We start from the raw sequence: 19,629 nt of genomic DNA on the forward strand, positions 1-19,629 counted from the left end.
TTATCTGTGCGCATATGCATATCTGGCAGCCTATGGATGATCCTATCTCATCAAGAGCATGCTATCTGAACATTTCCAAGAAACCCACCTCCATAGATTCCTATCCTCTGTCATCCATTTATAATGTCACATCATAGTACAATAGGAGATGTTTACTCCCTGATGGTGTGAAGGCAGGGTGGGGAAGCTCAGAGAAGAGAGATTGCCATGGAGTCATGGTTTATCCCATAATATAACCCAGCTATGCAAATTAACACGGACCTATACTAGAAGGTTGAAGGAAACTGAGATGTGGGAGATTTAAGGTTTATCTAAAATGGAAAGGGTAGCCCATAGCTCTTTGGGTCATTCCTGCCCAGAAATGGCAGATACTATATTTCTGAAAACAAGAAGGATGTGTGAGTATATATTTGCTCAGGGTTTAGACTGGGGGACATGACCATGGACTTCAGCTCAGAAAGACCTGGGTTCTGTCCTTTGTGAACTCTGTGACCCTAGGAAAGTTATTTAATTTCTCTAAGACTCAGTTTCCTCTCTTATAAAACAAATAAATGAGAATAACAGTACATACCCATAAGGCTGTATAATAGTTGGGATAACTAATAGTTAAGGTTGGTTGTGAATGATAGAAAACCTAGTATATCGGTTACTGTAACAAGAAGGACATTTACTACTCTTTTATATAAAAGACTGGGTCAGTGATTTAGGGCTAATATGATGGATGCATGCTCACCGGGACATAGGCTGCTTTTATTCTTTTTTCTGTTATCCTCACCCTATGGCCTCTACTTCATGATCCAAGATGGCTCCTCAAGCCCCAGCCATTAAATTTTCATTCCAGCCATCAGGGGAGTGAAAAGAGGAGGAGAAGGAGGAGGACCTACAACTTCCCTTCGATCCTTTCCATTTATAAGTCATTGGCTAGAACTTAATCTCACGAACACAACCTGCTACAATGGAGGCTGGGAGATGTAATTTTTACTCAGGGCAGTCATGCACTTAGCTAAATACTGAAAGCTCTTTACTATCAAAGAGGGGGAAATGGGTATTGGCTCAAATAACTAGAAATCTGCCACAGATTTTTGTAAGATTTAAATGAGATGATGCAGATGGAGGGCTGAGCACAGACTAAGCACCCAATCACCACTACCACCACCACCACCATCATCAACATCATCATCCCTATGAGAATGTAGAGAATACTTTGAAATCATCACCAGATGTTTCTTTATTTTAACCTCATCTTATTAATAATGTCACTCTTATCCACCTCCCTTCTAAGACACTATCAGCTTTATCTTTTATGAAGGCCAGACACCTATACCTTATGAAATAAGACTATATAAAAGGAAAGCAAGGGAATGGTGAACACAGGATTCAAGATAATGGTTATCTTTGGCTGGGGAAACAGAGGTAGATGGAAGAACCACCTAGTTATTTCACTGTCAAAGCCCTCGTCTTTATTTTGGGCAGGGGATTCACAGGTGCCTCCGGCATTATTAAAAATAACTGATAGCCAAATAAGAGTAGAGATACCTGGACCAATAATGAGGCTGTGTCATAAATCAAGAATTAAAATTATTCTGACTCTATGCACATGAGGTCTTTTAATTGTCTTTGTGGGCACAGTATCACGTGGCTTATGTATCTGCATGTCAATAATAGACAAAAATAGTACTTTCTATCCGCATAGACTTTTAACTTTTCGAAGTGCTCCTACACATCCATAAAAACTGCTTAAGAAGTTTATTACACATCGAGAGTGTAGCATTGTATAAATAGGACTAAGGACTTCTGTGTCCTAAGGGAAAAAAATTTATTTTATTCTTACGGTAGCTCTATGAGGTTGGCAGGGCAAATGTGTTATTGCTTTTCACAGATGAGAAAGAAGGAACTGAGAGGGCAAGGGACTCTAGTGAGGTTGTGACTAGTTGGTCTGAAGGGGAACTTAAGACTGGATCTCTTGCCTAGTGCTTCTCCCTTTATCCCAGCTCACTCCCAGTTATTATGCATCCATTAGGCATGGATTCTGTGCTACATGCCAGGCACATTGTGCTGATGTGTTTGTGCTCACGTAGGTGTGCATTTTCTAGAGACTGTGTGCAGTTTATGTAAGCTCTATGCACATGCACACGAACATGCCCTTGGAGTCCTTGCGTGCCCTGAGGCCTACACAGACCATGTAACTCAGAGAGAGATCCCCAGCTGGGGTTTCTGTTGTCTTGTTATTCCTAGGTCACTGGGCTTCAGCATCTCCCCAGAGCCCCAGCTAGTTAGGAAGGTAGTTTTGATATCAAGGACAGATCCCCAGGCAGGGGGCATGGAGCAGAGGAACCAGCCAGTCATGCTTTAATAATAATAATAATAATAATATTTACTATTTCCTGATAATTTATAGTTTGTGAGGAGTTCTCATAAATATGATCTCATTAAATTCTCACTCACCCTTGAAAGTCAATGTTATTATTTTTCTCATTTGCTCAGATACAAAGAGAGGATAAATGGCTTGCTCACAGTAACCTAACTTGAGGATGGACTTGAACTCAGGTCATTTGTCTCTAAACTCTGTTCTCTTTCCACTGTACCTTTGTATCTCTGAGAGGGCAAAGAGCTTATCTTCTTTCTAGCCATGTGGAGAGAAGCAGGTGAAAACTCAATGCCAAGCACTAGGAAGCCCCCAGTGACGCTCTGTGCTCAGAAGAAGACCAATTCAGAGCCAGGAGCCGCACCATCAGCGGAGAAAGAGCCTGAGCAGTTGGAGCTTTCTCCCCATCCCTGCATCCATCCCTTTCAGTCCTGGGCATCTCCCATGGAAGCCTCGGCGAGGTGATAGCAAGGTGATAGCGATACTACAGAATCCGAGAGGGGAAGGTGGTTTCCAATCTCTGTGGCCTGAGGCGGTCTCTGTGTCTTTGAAGAGTCAGGGGGTGGGGGGAGCTCTCTAACCACATCCACCCTCAGCTCCTGCAGCTGGAGGCGAATCCCTCTACCTCCAGCTCCCAGACCCGTGTCCATGCCGTTTTCGCCATGCTGTTTTATTGTACTTGTCTGTTTTCTTCCACGAACATCATTTACCACTGTGAGGCTGAGCATGGCACCTTGTACACAGTTAAGTTGTCCACTAAATTAACTCTGCTTCAAAAAGGCCAACATCTGTGTTTCCTTCCCTGCCCCATGGAATGAACTCTGCTGCCCACCCTGGAAAGAACTGTTCCGGAAGGGTAACTCCTGCCTTTTGCTCCACCTCTCGCTCCTTCTGGAGTGTTGGGGCGACACATTAGGGGCCATATGTGGTCATAGCTCAAGCCCCATCTTTAATTTTGCGTTTTCAGTAATCAAGCTGAGGTTCTGTCTTCACCTGTCTGGTTCCTTTGTCTTATTTCTCAACTGTTCTACCTGTCAGAGCATGGAAGAGGTCAGCAGGGATGTATTTGATGATCATCCCCCACCTCCATCAGAATGTGTCTAGAGGCTCTGTATCAGCTTATATATAGAGCCTCCCCAGTCACCTCCCCTGACCTGGGCTATTATAGGCCCAGCTAGATCCTTGGTATCTTTCTCAGAGGTATGGGGCTAATTGAGACTAGAACTCAACTTCTTAAAAATACCCACTTCTAATGGTGCAAGTTCAGGGACTAACTCTTCCACGCTGGAGATCAGAACCTAGTTGCCAGACCTTCCTTTTTGTTACATTGTCTTATCTAATTCTCTCCACACCCCTGTGGGAAGGTATTGCTATTCTCCCCGCTGAGGGAGAGGAGCAATGGCTTGCTCAGGATCACCCAGGAAATCTGAAGGTCAGTCCATCCTTTTCCCACTCAGTTTCCTTTTTTGTTTTTTTAGCTCATTTACATGAAAAAAAGTTCAAAGTTATAGTTGCTACATTCTTCATAGTTACACAATGATAAATCTTTAACTGAAAAACAAATGTATGGGAAAAGAAGTGCAAAACTCCGAGGAAAATGGTCTAGAAAATATTTAATATTTGCCTCGCACCTATTTCGAGGACGAAGGACCTCTGTAATTCCCTGTAATTCCTGCTCACCCCGAGGTCTCCTGTCGCTAATACTTACTAGTCAGCCACCTCTCGCCTTCAAAATACACCCCTTCTCCCAATTGGCTGCTGCGGTCTAAAAGAGACAGACAATTGGAAGAAAGTGGCTCTTCTATCTGAATTATACAGCTACTTTCATACGCCTCCCTCTTCCCTTTGCGTGGCCCTGATCAGTTACGAACTAGGGTTTCTCAGCCCCCATTCCCTGTCCTTCAGCCCCACAGCCCCCAGCCCGAAGGCCCCGCCCTCCACACTCCGGAGGCCTCGCGTCCTCCCCTTTAAGGCCAGCCCCTCCCCCACGCCCACACCTCCCCGGCCCCGCCCCGCCTCCCCAAGCCCGGCCCCTCCGACCCTCCCCTTTAAGGACCGGCCCCGGACGCAGACGAGGCTGTGACGCGGCCGCCGGCCCCCGGGCTGGGTACATTGTCGCGCGGCCGCTTCCCCCCCGGGCCGGGCCCCCGCCGTCCCGCGGTCCCCCGAGCTCCAGGCCCCCGGGGGGAGGGTGGGAGGGAGGGAGCAGGGCTGGTGGGCGCCAGTGGCGCACGGCGGGACCCACGGAGCCCCGCGACCCGCCGAGCCTGGAGCCGGGCCGGGGCGGGGAAGCCGGCTCCAGCCCGGAGCAAACTTCGCAGCCGGGCGGGGGGTGGCGGGGACCCCGTCCGGAGCTGGAGGAGGGGGCGGCCGCGGGCCCTCCCGCTTCTGCTCCCGTGTCTCCGGGCACCATGCTGTCCAACTCCCAGGGCCAGACCCCGCCGGTGCTGTTTCCCAACCCGCCGCCGCCGCCGCCGCCGCAACCCCCCGCCCCGGCCCAGCCTCACCTCCCAACCCAGCCGCCGCCGCAGCCCCCGCAGCAGTTTCCCCAGTTCCATGTCAAGTCGAGCCTGCAGATCAAGAAGAACGCCATCATCGACGACTACAAGGTCACCACCCAGGTCCTGGGACTGGGCATCAACGGGAAAGTTTTGCAGATCTTCAATAAGAGAACCCAGGAGAAATTCGCCCTAAAAGTAAGTTCGGGGGCCGGGGGAGGGGAGGACGGGCACGGGGAGGGAGAGGGCTCCCGGGGACGACCCCCGCCCCGCGCTTCGGAGCAGTCGAAGCGCACAGTCGCCGGGCGCGATCGCGCGGACCCTTCCCGGACCCGGCGTCAGTCCGACCCGGCCGCGGAGGAGTGGCCGCGGCAGGGCTGTCGGTCCCGGGAGCCCGAGGGGAGCCAAGTGCGCAGCAGGGGGCGGGCGGGCGGCGGGGAAGGTCAGGTCCGCGCGGACCACGCCGCCAGACCGAGTTTCCGGTCACCTCCGGGTGTGAGTGGCGGGACCCGAAAGGACTCGTGAGGACTCTGCCATTTTGGGGTTTGAGCCGGATCCAGCCGAGGCGCAACGGCTGGCTTCGGGACCATTTCTGCTAATTTCACCCCGACTCAAGGAAGTGATTTTCCGGGGTTGTGGTTCCCCATCCTCGCCTCCCTCCTTTCTTTCTTTCTGCGGGCACAAAAGGCCCATTACTCATTGAGCTGGTTGGTCGGTTAGTTTGGAGAAGTCGGTTCGCAGAGGTTTATTTAGCCTCGCTCCTTATTTGGGAGCCGGAATGTGTGATTTCACTTCCCTGGGCCTCCCGAGCGCGGCCGTGCCGCCTTGGGGCGCGCCGGCCCGGGAGGTGCCAGGCTGGAGATTCCGCCGGGACACCGCCCCCCCGGGCGCGGGGGAGGGACTGTTTTGATCCGAGAGCAGGCCCCCCTCCTACCTTCAGTGCCTGTGAGGCTCCAGATGGGAGGCCAGCAGGCTCTGGCGCGATGTCTGCTGTTTCCATAGCTCCATTGATCATTGTGAACCCGGTGTCTAAACCACGGCTTGGCCCGGTGCTGATTCCGCAAATCGGAGATGGCCACTTGAGCCCTGGACATAGGCGATTGGTGGACAGTACGAAGGAGCGTTATCCTTGAGCTGGGGAAACCCAGCCTCCTTTTTTTTTTTTTTTTTTTTTAAGGGGGTGTGGTGGTTGGGGGTGGGGTGGGGATGAGGATTTAAGTGAGAATACCTATTTTAGAAGTTAAACAGAATGGACTTGGAGGTCTGATGAGATGGGTGGGTCCCCAGTGCCCTGTGAGCCAGTGTTCAGGGTCACTAAAAAGGTTTTCCCCTCAGACAGGTTTCAGATCAAACCACATCTCTAAAGGTGACACATCAGGCCTGTTTCCCCTGGGGCGTCTTAATGATTGGAGAAGAAGAAAAATACTTCCTGTGTTATATTTTTCTCTCCCCCCCCCCCCCCCCCCGCTGCCCCCCCTCAGCTAGCTGTATTTCAGCTATTAATGCACAACTCAGATCGGTGTGATGGGTGGAACTGTTGGGATAGATAATTAGATGTAATAAAACTCTGGCACTTTGCAGTTGCAGAGGGCAAGCAGGTCCAATTTCCAGATTTTTTTTTTTTTAAAGATTTTATTTATTTGAGAGAGAGAGAATGAGAGAGAGAACACATGAGAGGGGGGAGGGTCAGAGGGAGAAGCAGACTCCCCGCTCAGCAGGGAGCCCGATATGGGACTTGATCCTGGGACTCCAGGATCATGACCTGAGCCGAAGGCAGTCGCTTAACCAACTGAGCCACCCAGGCGCCCCCAATTTCCAGATTTTAAGGCCTCTAAAATTATTTCCTTGCTGCTTGCATCCTCCTTTGGGGGAGAGCTTTCAGCTAGCCCCAACACTGTCAGATTCTTTGGTTTTTACTCTAAGCTGTTGCTGTGGGCTTTTTGGTTGTTGTGCCTTAGACCACTTTTTCCATACTCATAAGTGGGGGGACAGGGAGGAGCAGTGGTGGTTTAACTGTGGCTCTGACCTTGGGGAGTGGAGTTGAGTGAAGACTGTTTGACCACAGTTAACCTGTACCAGGGAGGAAGTGACAGACGTTCTTTCTGGGAGAGTTTTCTGTCCCTCTGAGAGGCCATCTGCCTTCACCCATCAGCAGTTTGGGGACGATGGCTGTTCATTCCCTTGGATAGCTGGAATATTATATAAAGACTTCAGAACAAAAGCTCTCAACTTCTTTTTATTCTATTTTTTTTTTTTTAAAGATTTTATTTATTTGACAGAGAGAGCACAAGCAGAGGGAGAGAGAGGGAGAAGCAGGTTCCCCGCTGAGCAAGGAGCCCGATGTGGGACTTGATCCCAGGACCCTGGGATCATGACCTGGGCTGAAGGCAGCCGCTTAACCAACTGAGCCACCCAGGTGTCCCTTCTTCTTATTCTATTTAATGACACAAAACCACATGCTAAAATGTTTTAGGGTGGCAATTCGGATTTGTTGTAATTCAGATTTCTGTTCTTGTAATGAATAGGGGAGAGATTTGGATATTTCCCTCCTGTAAATAGTTTTGAAAGGAAAAATCCAGCAGCATTCTAAGTAACACTCATAATTCATTCTCCTCAGGTTAGAAGTGGGTGAAGATTGAAGTCAGTCTGTTTTGACAGGCAGTCTGCTCCCAAATCTTATAAGTTGACTCAACTGTTAAATTGTAGATTCCCACACATCTTTGTGTAAAAACTTAATAATAGAGGAAGAAAGAAGGTATGAGGCATTCAGAGACTGACAGCAGTGTCCATATCCAAATATTGGCTAAGACATAATTACAGCTTGTGGGGGGAATCTGGTCCAAATAATCCTGTTTGAGACATACACCAAAGAGATTTCTAGATCTTGAATCTTGATGAACTTAACCTTAGGTGCTGAGTAGTGAAATGATTTTCAAAACCAGGAGTGTTTTGATTATAAAACAAGGGGGGTGGATGTTGTGGGCTAGCACGGATTGCCCCACTGGGAAGGTGCCTGAGGAAAAAGGGATCAGACCTCTACTCTACATTGTGTGTTAGGCTGTTCCTGGGGATTTGGGGCAGGAGCTGTAGGGCGGGAGCAGGGCCTCGGGTGGGGTTCTGACCTCTTCACAGCTCTGAGAGTGGATGGGAGGTGGTGGCTCCTGTGCCCTGCTCCTTTTATGGTCTTTTTTTTTTTTCTTTTAAGATTTTATTTATTCATTTGACAGAGAGAGAGACAGAGAGACAGAGAGGGAACACAGCAGGGGGAGTGGGAGAGGGAGAAGCAGGCCCCCTGCCGAGCAGGGAGCCCGATGTGGGGCTCGATCCCAGGACCCCGGGATCATGACTTGTGCTGAAGGCAGATGGTTAACGACTGAGCCACCCAGGCACCCCTCCTTCTGTAGTCTGGTGACCTCTTAGCCCTCTTAAGTGAATTATCAGTGCTTTAAAAAAAAAATGCCCAACTCGCGCTGCTGCTTTTCTGCCTCCACCTCAGAGAGCCAACACTTGAGGGCTTTTAGTGGGTGCCGTGACCTCACCTCACCATCTCTCTGGCCTGCTGTTGCTTCGCTCTGGGTCATACTCACACTTCGTTGGGGTCGGAAGGGACTTCAGAGGTCATCTCATCTAACCCCCTTGTCTTGCTGATGAGAACACCAAGACCCAGCGCAAAAACTCACTTGAGGTAATAGAGCCCTGCACTTGGCCGAGGCAGGATTAGAACCCGGGACGCCTGACTCCCCACCTCAGGCCTCTTCCCACTTCGTAACCACAGTGATGTCCGCAGACTCGGACCTGGGGTCGTCTACTGCCCCGGAGCTCCTCACGCCTGAGGAGCTCCTCTCTTAGCCCCTTGACTGTTGGCGAGGGGGTGCCAGGCGGGTGTTTATTGCCTCCCCAGCAGTACCCCCGAAGTTGGAGGGCAGCTTATATACCAACTCAGCAGCTTCATGAGTTTTAAATTGGGTAAGAAGCTTTTTCTTAAAAATTTTTTTATACCATCTCCACCCCTTTTAGGGAGTGTTTGATAGAAATCTTATTTTTTGTATAAGAACGTAGGAATTCTATTAACTGTTTCTTTGGTAAGGACACCTAGTCTCAACCCACTTGTGTAATATATAATTGGTTGTATTCCCGTGGGGTTCCTCAGCTGCTTCCTGCTTCACTGTGTCATGGTGACTCTTGGGTATTAGCTGAACAAATTTAATTAAAGCTGGCACTGTTGTCCCTCTCTGCTGCGTGACTCTGATTAGTTGAAGCATATTATTACTTTACAAAATATAGACTATTGTCATACCTTATCTCTGTTTATCTTTCCATTGCGTGGATTAGAGAAAACAAGGTCCTGTGATGTCTTCTCCTTTCCTTTCTCTGGTGGTTCTCCCTCCCCAGGTCACTTTGTGTCACTGTGGTGTGGCTTCCTTTGGTGTTCTGAAGGGGAGATAATCGGCACCTCCCATGCTTGTTCTGGAAACAGAGGGAGACACAGGCGCTCCCCCCGCCCCAGAGTACAGGCAGCGTCCTATCCAGCACACCTCATGCTGAATACCTCCTGGGTAGCAAGATTGGGGGCATGGCTGGGTGAGGGGCAGTGTCCCAAAATGGGGTTTGCTGGATGGAATCACATGGTGAGGAAAGTTTCATTGACTGAATCGTCCTCTTTTCTTTTAAAGAAAGAGAGAGCACAAGGTGGGGGAGTGGCAGAGGGAGAGGGAGAGAAAGAGAATCTCAAAACAGGCTCTAGGCCCAGCACAGATTCTGAGGGGGGGGCTCGATCTCAAGACCCTGAGATCATGACCTGAGCTGAAATCAAGTGGGACACTTAACCGATTGAGCCACTCAGGTGCCCCAAATCAGCCTCTTTTATATCCACTGTGGTTATAGGTTAACAGTTTGCTGAGCATCCTACTATATGCTTGGTTGTGTAGAGGATACAGACATATAAAGTGCCTTAAAATTTAGGGGGTCAAGAAACCAATTTGGAGAAGGCATTAACAGATGTAGTCTGCATTGTCCAATATGGCAGCCAATACCCATGCATGGCTATTTAAGCTAAAAATAATTAATCTAAATTAAATTAAAAATCAGCTAGCCACCTTTTCAAGTATTTAGTAGCTACCGTGGCTACTGGCTGCTGAACAGGCTAGCGCGGAAGAATATACGCATCCTGGTAGAAAGTTCTACTGGACTGTGCGGGTCTAGAGGTGAAATCGTGTGGTTGGGGATAGAAGAGTTTTGGAAGGGAAATCTGTGAGGATCCTAGGAGCCACTGTGGTCTCATTGCTGGGCCTCTGAAGTCTGAGCAGATCTGTAAGAGGGGCTGGTGATACTGGCCCTGAGGGGAGAATAGGAGATGAGGTGGGCAAGGAGTGAGTAGGGCTGGTGGCCCAGAATCGAACTGCCCTTAGCTTTATATTAAAAGTAGTTTTTCTAGTATTTGAGGGGTATGAAGTAAGCTAACAGGCTGTTGTAAAGATGGGTGACAAATCAGGGTGCCTGGGTGGCTCAGTCGTTAAGCGTCTGCCTTCAGCTCAGGTCATGATCTCAGGTTCCTGGGATAGAGCCCTTCATCAGGCTCCCTGCTCAGTGGGGAGTCTGTTTCTCCCTCTCCCTCTCCCCCTGCTTGTGTTCCTTCTCTCGCATTGTCTCTCTGTCAAATAAATAAATAAAATCTTAAAAAAAAAAAAAAAGAAGGGTGACAAATCACTGAGGTTCGGATTGGGGAGGCCTAGTTTCTGGTTTTAGAGACCCCCTCCCTCTTGTGGGGCCTTGGCCCCTGTTTACTGCAGCCAGACTCTTGGCGTCCACCGAGGCAGGATCAAAGTTGGGTCAACTCATGGTCCTTTTTCAATTGTGAATTCTGGGCTTTGATGGAGCTTGAAAATAATCTCCAGCTAAGATCTGGAATCAGTGGCTGATGGAAGGGAGGAGAAAAGCAGCCCCAGGCCTCAGGACCAGATATTGGTGGATGCCTGGGAAATGAAGAGGCTCCTTTTCAGCAGGATTAAGGTATTGGTGCCCATGATTAAGATGTTTTGATTGCTTGGGACCGGAGGAGTTGACCCATCATCAGTTGACGAGTCCCCTTAAGAAGCAGGTGTAGGGATTCAGGGAGAGGCTTGGAGGAGCCAAGCTTTGGGACTGCAGACTTAATCCCTGGCCAGATCCTGGGGTTGGAGGAGGGGCCAAAGCTCCTGGTACCCGCAAATGCCAGGGATGTATGGAGGCCGTGCCAGGAAGAATGTCAGCCACCTTGGGGAAGGACAGGGCATTGGCATCTGCATTGGAGTCCTTCCATGAGGCCCAAGAGGCCCTCCCATGCTCTGATTCAGGACTGTCCCTGATGGTTTGAGGTCCTGCTTCCTCTCTTCTGTGTCAGGCTCTTCCAGGGGCCATGTGGGATCTCTTTTTTCCTCTCTTCCTTGGACTGCACCCTTCCAGGTGCTTCAGTGTTCCAGGAGGGAGGTGAGTGGGCAGGGCAGAGTTGTTCTTTGTGTTCAAAGGGGCCGCAGCTGCTCTGGGTAATGATGTAAGACTGGGTGGTGAAGAGACCCATACCTCCTTGCACCTTAAAGCTGATGACACTCCCTGGTCATCTTTCTTGACTCCTTCTATCTCACCAGAGTGGGAGGCTAGGCCAGTCAGGAAAGGGTCAGCGCTATGTCCAAGGTCTTACCCTGTGTCTTCATCAGGGACACAGTTCCCTGGGACCTTGTCTTAGTCTGGGTTCCTTTGGTTTTTTAATTGCTAGAGGGGTTATGGCCCTTGCAGTGCAAAACTGAGCTCCACTAACTGGTCACTAGGCTTAAATGGGGACACTGGTAAAGAGAAGGGGCCATGCCACTGGGCAGCTTGATGTACACCAGGTGTGTAACCCAAATCAGATTTTGTACCTTTTCTCGTCATTAGAGGGATTTTGCATTTTAAGATATATATGGATACAAATTTTTAGAGATGAGCCTCTTATTATTGGTTAAGTGCTAGAGAAGAAAGCAAAAAAAGGGGTCCCGTCTATGCGCCCTGTTAACTGGTAATGTGACCTTGAGTAGGCCAGTTAAATTTTCCAGGCTTTTGTGCATGTGTCAGAGGTTCAGGCTACCAGTTGCTCCTGAGCACTGGTATTGGCGGGGGGTGGAAGGCTGTGCCGGGGGGGGGGGGGGTGGCAAGAGGCCAAGAGCTGGCAGGATGGCTTGCTGACCTGCTCCACGTCTGACCATCGGCAGCACCTGGGCCAGCGTGGATGCCCTTTTGATAGGCTTGATGCTCGGCTCTAGGGTGGCTGCGTCCAGTTAATTAATAATCATCACTGACCAGCTGCTCCTTCTCTTATGTGAAGACTTGGAAAGTGTTCCAGTTAGCACCTCAGCCGAGAGGATGGGCTGTGTAACTCAGGCGTGGGGGTGGGGTGCCCATCTATTCTTACCTTGAAGTCAAAAGAATCTTAGTATAGTGATGTCTCAAGGTGGAGATGAGGAATTCTTTATGTTCTCTGTCTGAAACTTCGTTCCCATTTGAGGTATGGGGCCAGACATGGCTGCTGTGATTGGCTGTGCGGGCCGAGCCTTGCACGGGGGCGCCCGGCGAGGGAGGGAGTGAGGGCCGCAATCTAACCTACTGTCCACTGGGCAGGCTCTGTGTTGGCTTGTGGCTGGGCTCATCCAAATGGATGCCTTCTTCTAATTCACCCAGAGATATGGTGTGGGCTGGGAGCTGTTCAGAGGTGAGCGGTGGGGACTGTTCCCAAAGCTGATGAGGAAATTAGGATTTACATCTAGGTACCCCTTGCTCCCCCCTCTCCCCTCCCCAAGACTGTGTAAGACTGGATATCAGAAGTCCAAAGAAGCAAGAGGAGAGAGGGTTGCCTGGTGCTGTCTGTTCTCTTTCCTCTTCTTCCTGCTCACTTAATGCTGAAGCAGTAGTTTTAGCCCTGAAGCTTTGGACTGTGGGGTCCTGTGTGCCAGGCCATCGTATGTGGTTGGAGGAAGAAGACACACAGTGGAAAGGGGGATGAGGTTGTACGCGGCGTCTGGCAGTGCAGTGTTGGGGTCTTTATTCTCTGATCCAGTAAACATCTCTGTGTGCTAGCCCGCCGGTGGGAGAGGCTGGGCCGCGGCCCCAAGGTCAAACCCTATCTGTAACTCTTGTTCCCCTCCAAGACTGGCCAAGCCCTGTGTTGATTCTGCTAGGAACCTGAGCTGCCCAGAAGAGTCATATGAAAGGGCATCTTACTCTTGAGGGACGTCCCAGGCATCTCCATGGCCAGTGTCCATGTAGCACTCATCTGGAAGGTGAGGAGTGGTGGCTAAAGGCGGAAACTGTGTGGCCACCATTCGAAGCCGTTTCTGTCTCAGAGAAGATGAGGGGGACGCAGGGGACAGTACTGTTGATGCCTTGTCTCTGCTTCTCTCGTCTACACTGAGTCTTTGACCTACTGGCAAGCCCCTCCCGACTCCTCCACCTTCACGCTCCTCTGGGGCACCTTGTCTCCCACCCCTCTGTGGCAGGTGATGGCGTCAGTCACTTCGCTGCCATTGTGATGATCCCTCGTGTCACTAGGCTCCCAGCCCACACACGGGACATCTGCAACCTGGCCTCCCGCCCAGGGCCTAGAACTGTTACTCAGCCCCTCTGTCCCAGCAGCTAAAAATAAACCTGTCACTGCCGCAGTCTCCCCTCACAGCGTAGCCCCGCCGTCAGCCCCAGGTCTTCCTGCCACACTGCTGACCTGAGTCTCTCTTCCCGCACTTGGTCTCCCCGTTTGCCCCCTCTCTGGGAGCCGAGAGTGAGCCGTGGCTGGCGCTGCTCCAGGTATCATATCTCACTCCTAGCGCTCAGGAAGGCAAGTTGTCCCCAACCACCTGCCAAGCCCCGGCCCTAAGACAGAGGCTCCGTGGAGCTGCCTTGCTTCTCCATCAGGGGATGGGTCACGGGGGGGGTGCGAAAGTTCATCAGTGTCCATGAGACTTTCCCCTGTGCTTCCTCCTGCTCTGGCTTCCTCCAGGCTGCTGGCAAGCAGGCCTCCCTGCCAGAAGGTGTGTGGGGATGAGTAGGAGAGCCCCCCGAGTGGGGCTGTCCCAGGTGCTCACCCCCACTGCCCTGTGACTGAGCACGCTGCCTACCCTGGGACTCCGGCCCTGTTGCCCAGCTAAATTCTCCACCTCTGCAGTGCAGGGCTTCGCGTTACCACGCTCAGAAGTGTGACCTCATCTTACTGGCTTCCAAGGCTGAGTGGGCCCTGGCTCTCGGGGCCTCCTTCCTGCGTCAGGCCAGGGCCCCTCTGGCCTTTCCAGCTTCGCCACCTGCCGTATGTCACAGAGAACATGGGTCTCTTTCCTCTTCTTCCTGCTCCCTGATGGTGGGGGCAGGGTTACCGCTGCTCTGTGTCCACTGAAGTCCACTGAGGTGGCCTCCTGCCCTACTGCCTAGGGATCCTGGGCAGGTGGGGGACAGGGGCTCAGGTAGCTGGGGTGCCTGTGTAACTGCTAGGTACTGGGCAGAGTGTTTCTTTTAGCTTGACTTTGGTATCCTCTTCTTTGTGATTTATCTAATCCTTGGACAGTTGTCCTAACCGTGCAAACAAGGGTTCTGCATTTTTTTTCTGAGCTTGGGGTTTGTTTGGGAGAAGAGGTGTGTGAGGGAGAGTAATAGGAACTGAGGCAGGTCTTGGGGGGCCCTCTGGCTTCAGCTAGAGTTACATCCTGGACCATGTCTCCGTGGACTGCTTTCTCCTGTCTGTGCCCCTGGGTCCTCATTTTCTCTGCAGGGAGAAGTTTATCTGCCAAGGCCCATTGGCTTCTGGAGGGAGGAGTTGGGTGTAAATTGCTAAGAGTTTATTTTTAACTCTGATAGAAGGAGCCCCTGTCCTTGGAGTAACAGTACCCTCCCTCTTCTCTATCCCGGGCCTCCTTCTCTGGCTTCTGTAATTCTTTTTTTTTTTTTAAAGATTTTATTTATTTACTTGAGACAGAGAGAGAGAGCACATGATGAGAAGGGGGAGGGTCAGAGGGAGAGGCAGACTCCCCGCTGAGCAGGGAGCCCGATGCGGGACTCGATCCTGGGATTCCAGGATCGTGACCTGAGCCGAAGGCAGTCGCTTAACCAACTGAGCCACCCAGGCGCCCCTGGCTTCTGTAATTCTTAGAGGAAGGCTTGTAGATTCTAAAGGCCAGGCGTCAGCGGAGCTGGGCAAGTGAAGCCTCTCTAAGTGGAGAATCCTGACTTCTGTAGAGCTCAGAGGACCATGGGGGGGCAGGGAAGTAGAGCGGGAGCCCTGGGCACTGGAGGCCACATGTGTGGAACTTCGAGCATCCTAGGAATGCAGATGGACTGGTGGAGAGGCCATAGGGGCCTTGGAACTTGGAGCACCCTGTCGGCTCTCCTGTGTGGGCGAGGGTAGCAGGGGTCATCTCGTGCCCTTCGCCATGCCTCTGTCCTCACAGGCACCCAGATCTCTGAAAGGTAGAAGGAAACGGGGACAGAATGAGTGTGTATGGTAGCCTGCTTTGTAAATGCTTATGTTTATAGAAACACTGAAGTTCTGTTATTCCCTCTGACTGCTGGACTCCCAAGCATCACATCCTTTCTACCGGAGCCTGTGTGGGTTTCTCTGGGACTTCATACCTTCACATCCCCCTCTCCTGGCAGGGTTCTAGTCTCCTGGGCTCCTAGCGGGGAGGAAGAGGGGTATGAGCACCCCTTCGCCTGTGTCTGGACCCTTCTGATTTCCTGGGCTTGTGTTGGTTGCCTTGCCTTAGATTTTTAAAAAAGAACATAAACTAGAGTTTGAGAAAAAAGGAATGGAGAGCAGGGGGGTGGGGTGGGGGCCAGGAGAAACACACAGCTGCCTCTGAGGACCTCAGCTGGGGAATGAAGGTCTTGCCCCCTCAGTGCCTTGGAACGCATGGGGGATTACTTTACCTAAAGCCCAGCTCTGATCATGTAGCTTCCCAGCTTAAACCCTTCAGTTGGTTCACTTTGTCTGTAGAATACAGGAGATTTCAGATCCTTCCCTGATCTGACCCCAATCTGGTTTTTGTTTTTGTTTTTGTTTTCTGAATACCTGCTATGTTTCAGCTTAAGGGGCTTACATTTGCGGTTTCCTGAATAGGACCCTGACTACCACCCCCCCCCCGCTCAGTCACCTTTACCCATGCATGGTATGTATGCCATCTGTCCATCTGTCCATCTGTATCTTCCTTGCCTCCCTGCCCCACCCCTGTCTGTATCTACCTACTCCACCCTATACAAATGCTGCCACTTTCATGAAAGCTTTCACACTAGAGGTGGCTCTCCCCCGCCCTGCCCTGTCCAACTTGCCAAGACACTCTTCCCTCCTATCTGTTTCAGTCTGTTTCTCCATGTTCAGGGGGTTCCTCTAGATACTGGATTATAAGTTCCTGAAGACTCAATCTTCAATCTTTTTATATTCTCTTATTTCCATGTGACTGTATGCCCTCATTAAAAAAAAAAAAATCATGGAGCATTTTGGCATTGTGCGTTGTACCTAGCTGCCTAATAAAGGTGTGATAATTGAATAATAGTGGGCGCTACCTGCATAAACATAAGGTCCCGATGGTGATCCTCAGGTGGAGGGGATCGATGAGGGGGACGGCTCTGGGCATGGAACAACATTAGGCTAGGCTCTCTGAGACTAGTAAAGCCCCCCCCCCCCCCCCCAATGTCTGTCCCTGTTCTTCCTCCTATCTGCTAAAAAGCCATTCATAGCAGAACAGTCTTCTGGGCATTTCTTCCCTCCACATATTCGGATCTGCTGACTCAAGCTGGCATCTTCTGTTTCTGCTAACGGATTTCTCGTTCTTGTAAGGGCCTGACCACAGTTTCCCACTGATGCTTCTTCTCTTTCTCCTCCCTGTTCCAGAGCCCCTCCTTTTCCTGTTCCACTACAGAGATGACCCTTCTGCCTCTCAGAGAATTTTAACTGAAGGAGGGACAGACTGTGGACCTGGCCAGCTCTCCTCCAGCTCTTGGTAGCTTCTGGTTAGCGCCAGACAAAACAGACACACAGATGCAGCCCAAGGTGATCTGATGGCTGGCCTTGCTCCTGTGTGTTGCAAGAAGACCAGTGTTGGTACCAAGTTGCCAGGTCTGAGGTTAGAGGTTTGACTCTCGTGGGGCCACTTAACTCCACGCCACAGATTTGTAGGAGACGCAGACTGGGACTGGTATCGGAGAGACCCGGCTTGCATTGTCCTCAGCAGGTCCGAGAACCTGTCTGGGCCTCACTCAGGTTTCCTCCTTTGTGAATCACAGGGCTCCGGCTTGATCTCAGACCTGATCTCAGAGGACTCCTGCCCTGCATGAAGGGCTTTCTGTCACCCCACTGCTGGGAAAACAGCCCTACCCTGGGAAGAAGGTGGGCAGCCCAGGTTCCAGGCAGCAGGAACTGCCTATTCCTCTCTGCCCTCACTCCGTCACCCTTCCCCAGGCTGTAGTATTTTTATTCATTCAGCCATTCAACCAGTGTTTATAAACATGTATTCTCTTCCATGTCTGCCTCCTGTCTTCCCTGCTGACGGGCCATCAGGAGGCCCAGATGGCAGGATTAGCCTCGAATGGGAGACTAGTCAGGGTCATCCCCTTGGGTTTAGACCCCTTTAATACCTCCGCTGTATGAGATGAGAGGAATTTGGAACAATGAGGGCTGATTCTTTCTAGCAGCTTAGACTAGACTCTTGCCTTTCTAAGCAGGATTTGCCTTAGGGTGCCTTCTATCCCTCTGAGATCCAAAGCAACTTACCACTCAAGAAAATTAATTAGCAGTGCTGAGGATGACTTTTGCAGCCTCCCTAAGGATAGATCAGAACAGCAGATCGACTTTGATGCATACATACAACAGTCTTCAGTCTTCTGTCTCATTCAGATCACTGTTGAAGGTTTAGCAACACTGAAGGTTTCCCAGATTAATAACAAGTCTTTATTGAGCAGATACTTTGTGTCAGGCATTGTGTTAGGTTTTTACTTCTCTTCTTGTTAAGCCCTAAAATAATACTGCAAAGTAAAAATATTTACAGAAAACTTATATTTTCTGGAAGGGGAAACATGGTCAGACATGTTCAGAACAATGCATTCATTAGCAGTGATTTACTGAGTACCTACTAAGTGCTATAAGTTATTATAGGCCCCGGGGATACATTAAGTGTACCCAAGAAACCAAAACAAATCTTGTCTGCATGGAGCTTGCATTCTAGCAAGGGAAGACTGACAAAACATAATTAAATGATACGGCCTCTCAGAAGGTGATAGTTATGGTGGCAAAAAGAGGAGGGCAGGAGGCCCTGGAATGCTGGGAATGTGTGTGTGGCTCAGGGAAGGCTTTACTGGGAAGGTGGTGTTTGAGTGCACCTTGGAATGCTGGGAGCGGGGAGTGGCCAGCGGGCAGGAGGGGGCAGGAGGGGGCAGGAGGAATCAGAGGTGCAAAGCCCTGGGGCTGCTTCTGGGAGTGTCTTACTCTAAAACCTGGGCTCTTTTCAGCTTGTGATACTGCCTCTCTTGACAGTTCCTCCATGAAGCCATTATAATTTAGTACTTAGTTGCTTTAGCAATTTATGTTGTATCATCAAATATTTATGGAATGCTTATTTTGTGCAAATTGCTACAACGATAAGGAATGGGCCCTGCCTTTGGGAACTTACGGTTCAGAAGGGGAGTGAACACGTACGTGTGTGTGTGTGTGTAAAAGGAATGAAAAAGACCACCCCCCACAGTCTGGATTGTGCCTTTTCATACATATTCCCATTAGACAGTCTCTGACAGAAGCAGGCCAGGTGGTCTGATGTTGGGGTTTCCGTACAAAGAAAGAGGTTCAGGGAGGTGCTGGTGCATAAGCAGTGGGGTCAGGGCAATAGGGTGGCCCCAGAGGACATGGAGACGTGGGATGGGCTTCAGGGTGGAAGGGCTTAGGGGGTGGAGTCACTTTTGCCTTGCGTAGGCAGAAGACACAGCATGGAATCACACCTGTGACACACCCAGGGGAGGACGCAGACTAAAGTTTGGCGGGTGGGAGGGATGCTAAGGAGTAACGTGAGGAATTGCACTGGGTACTCCCATCTTGTGTTTGGCTGAGAGGAAAGAGAGGACCTCCTCCCAGGGATCTTTCTGGTAATAGGAAGTGCTTGGGATTGGGTGTTGGCTGACCATCCAAGGGCCAGGGGGGAAAGGAGTAATAAAAAGAGCTGGCCGAGCTGACCCTGGGGCAGAGCCTATTTTTATCCGCCTTTGGGCCCTCACAGGACTTCTCTCTTGCTCTGAAGAATCTCATCCGTCCTGTGTTCAGCCCCTTGGGTGGAGGCATGGGCAGGTGGCTCGCAGGGTGATGGGGTGGCCTCTGTCCCCAGGCTCTGGCCATCTTTGCTTCCCGCCTCTCAGGGCCTCAGAAGTCAAGGCTCAGGATGGAGCTGACCGTTAGCGCAGAGGGAAAGTGAAGCAAGGCCTGGGGTTTTTTCCTGAGTGGGTGCTATGATGAAATTGCAACATGATCTTCTTTTCTTTCCTTTTCCTTTCCTTCCCTTTCTTTCTTTCTTTCTTTTTTTTTTTCTCTTTTTATAGAAGGGGAAAACCATCTTCTAGTAAACTTCAGAGACAGTATCTAGTCTTTGATGAAGGTCATTGCCTCACCGGCCACCATGCTTTTTGTAGCCGATCTTTCTTTCATCCCTTCTGCCCTGTTCCTCCCCTTCAGTGTTCCTCTCCTCTGAGGGACTGTGTCTCTGCATCAGGCTAGCTACCTGGAGGCTTGCTTGGTGGCCT

General features: G+C 50.6%; 1 protein-coding gene and 1 long non-coding RNA gene across 5 annotated transcripts in view; one reads left to right on the forward strand and one right to left on the reverse strand.

Annotated features, from left to right (window-relative positions):
• LOC123846064 (uncharacterized) overlaps positions 1 to 5,918 on the reverse strand; it is a 77,862-nt gene extending 71,944 nt beyond the window's left edge. For both annotated transcript variants that reach the window (XR_010412247.1, XR_006791169.2), the window contains exon 1: positions 5,798 to 5,918. This is a non-coding gene — a long non-coding RNA (uncharacterized LOC123846064). The remainder of the gene's footprint in view (positions 1 to 5,797) is intronic.
• The window catches only part of MAPKAPK2 (MAPK activated protein kinase 2), a 45,606-nt gene continuing 30,535 nt past the window's right edge, over positions 4,559 to 19,629 (forward strand). The window contains exon 1 of one of the 3 annotated variants that reach the window (XM_064594057.1): positions 4,559 to 5,061. In XM_064594057.1, coding sequence (XP_064450127.1) covers positions 4,777 to 5,061 — 285 coding nt within the window. In that variant the 5' untranslated portion in view covers positions 4,559 to 4,776. The remainder of the gene's footprint in view (positions 5,062 to 19,629) is intronic. The other 2 variants (XM_045877105.3, XM_045877104.3) reach the window with 2 other exon arrangements.

The sequence above is a fragment of the Mirounga angustirostris genome, unplaced genomic scaffold (genome assembly GCF_029215605.1).
Source record: "Mirounga angustirostris isolate CCGP_5_RB_7025 unplaced genomic scaffold, mMirAng1.0.hap1 SCAF_6, whole genome shotgun sequence".
Taxonomy (NCBI): Eukaryota; Metazoa; Chordata; class Mammalia; order Carnivora; family Phocidae; genus Mirounga; species Mirounga angustirostris.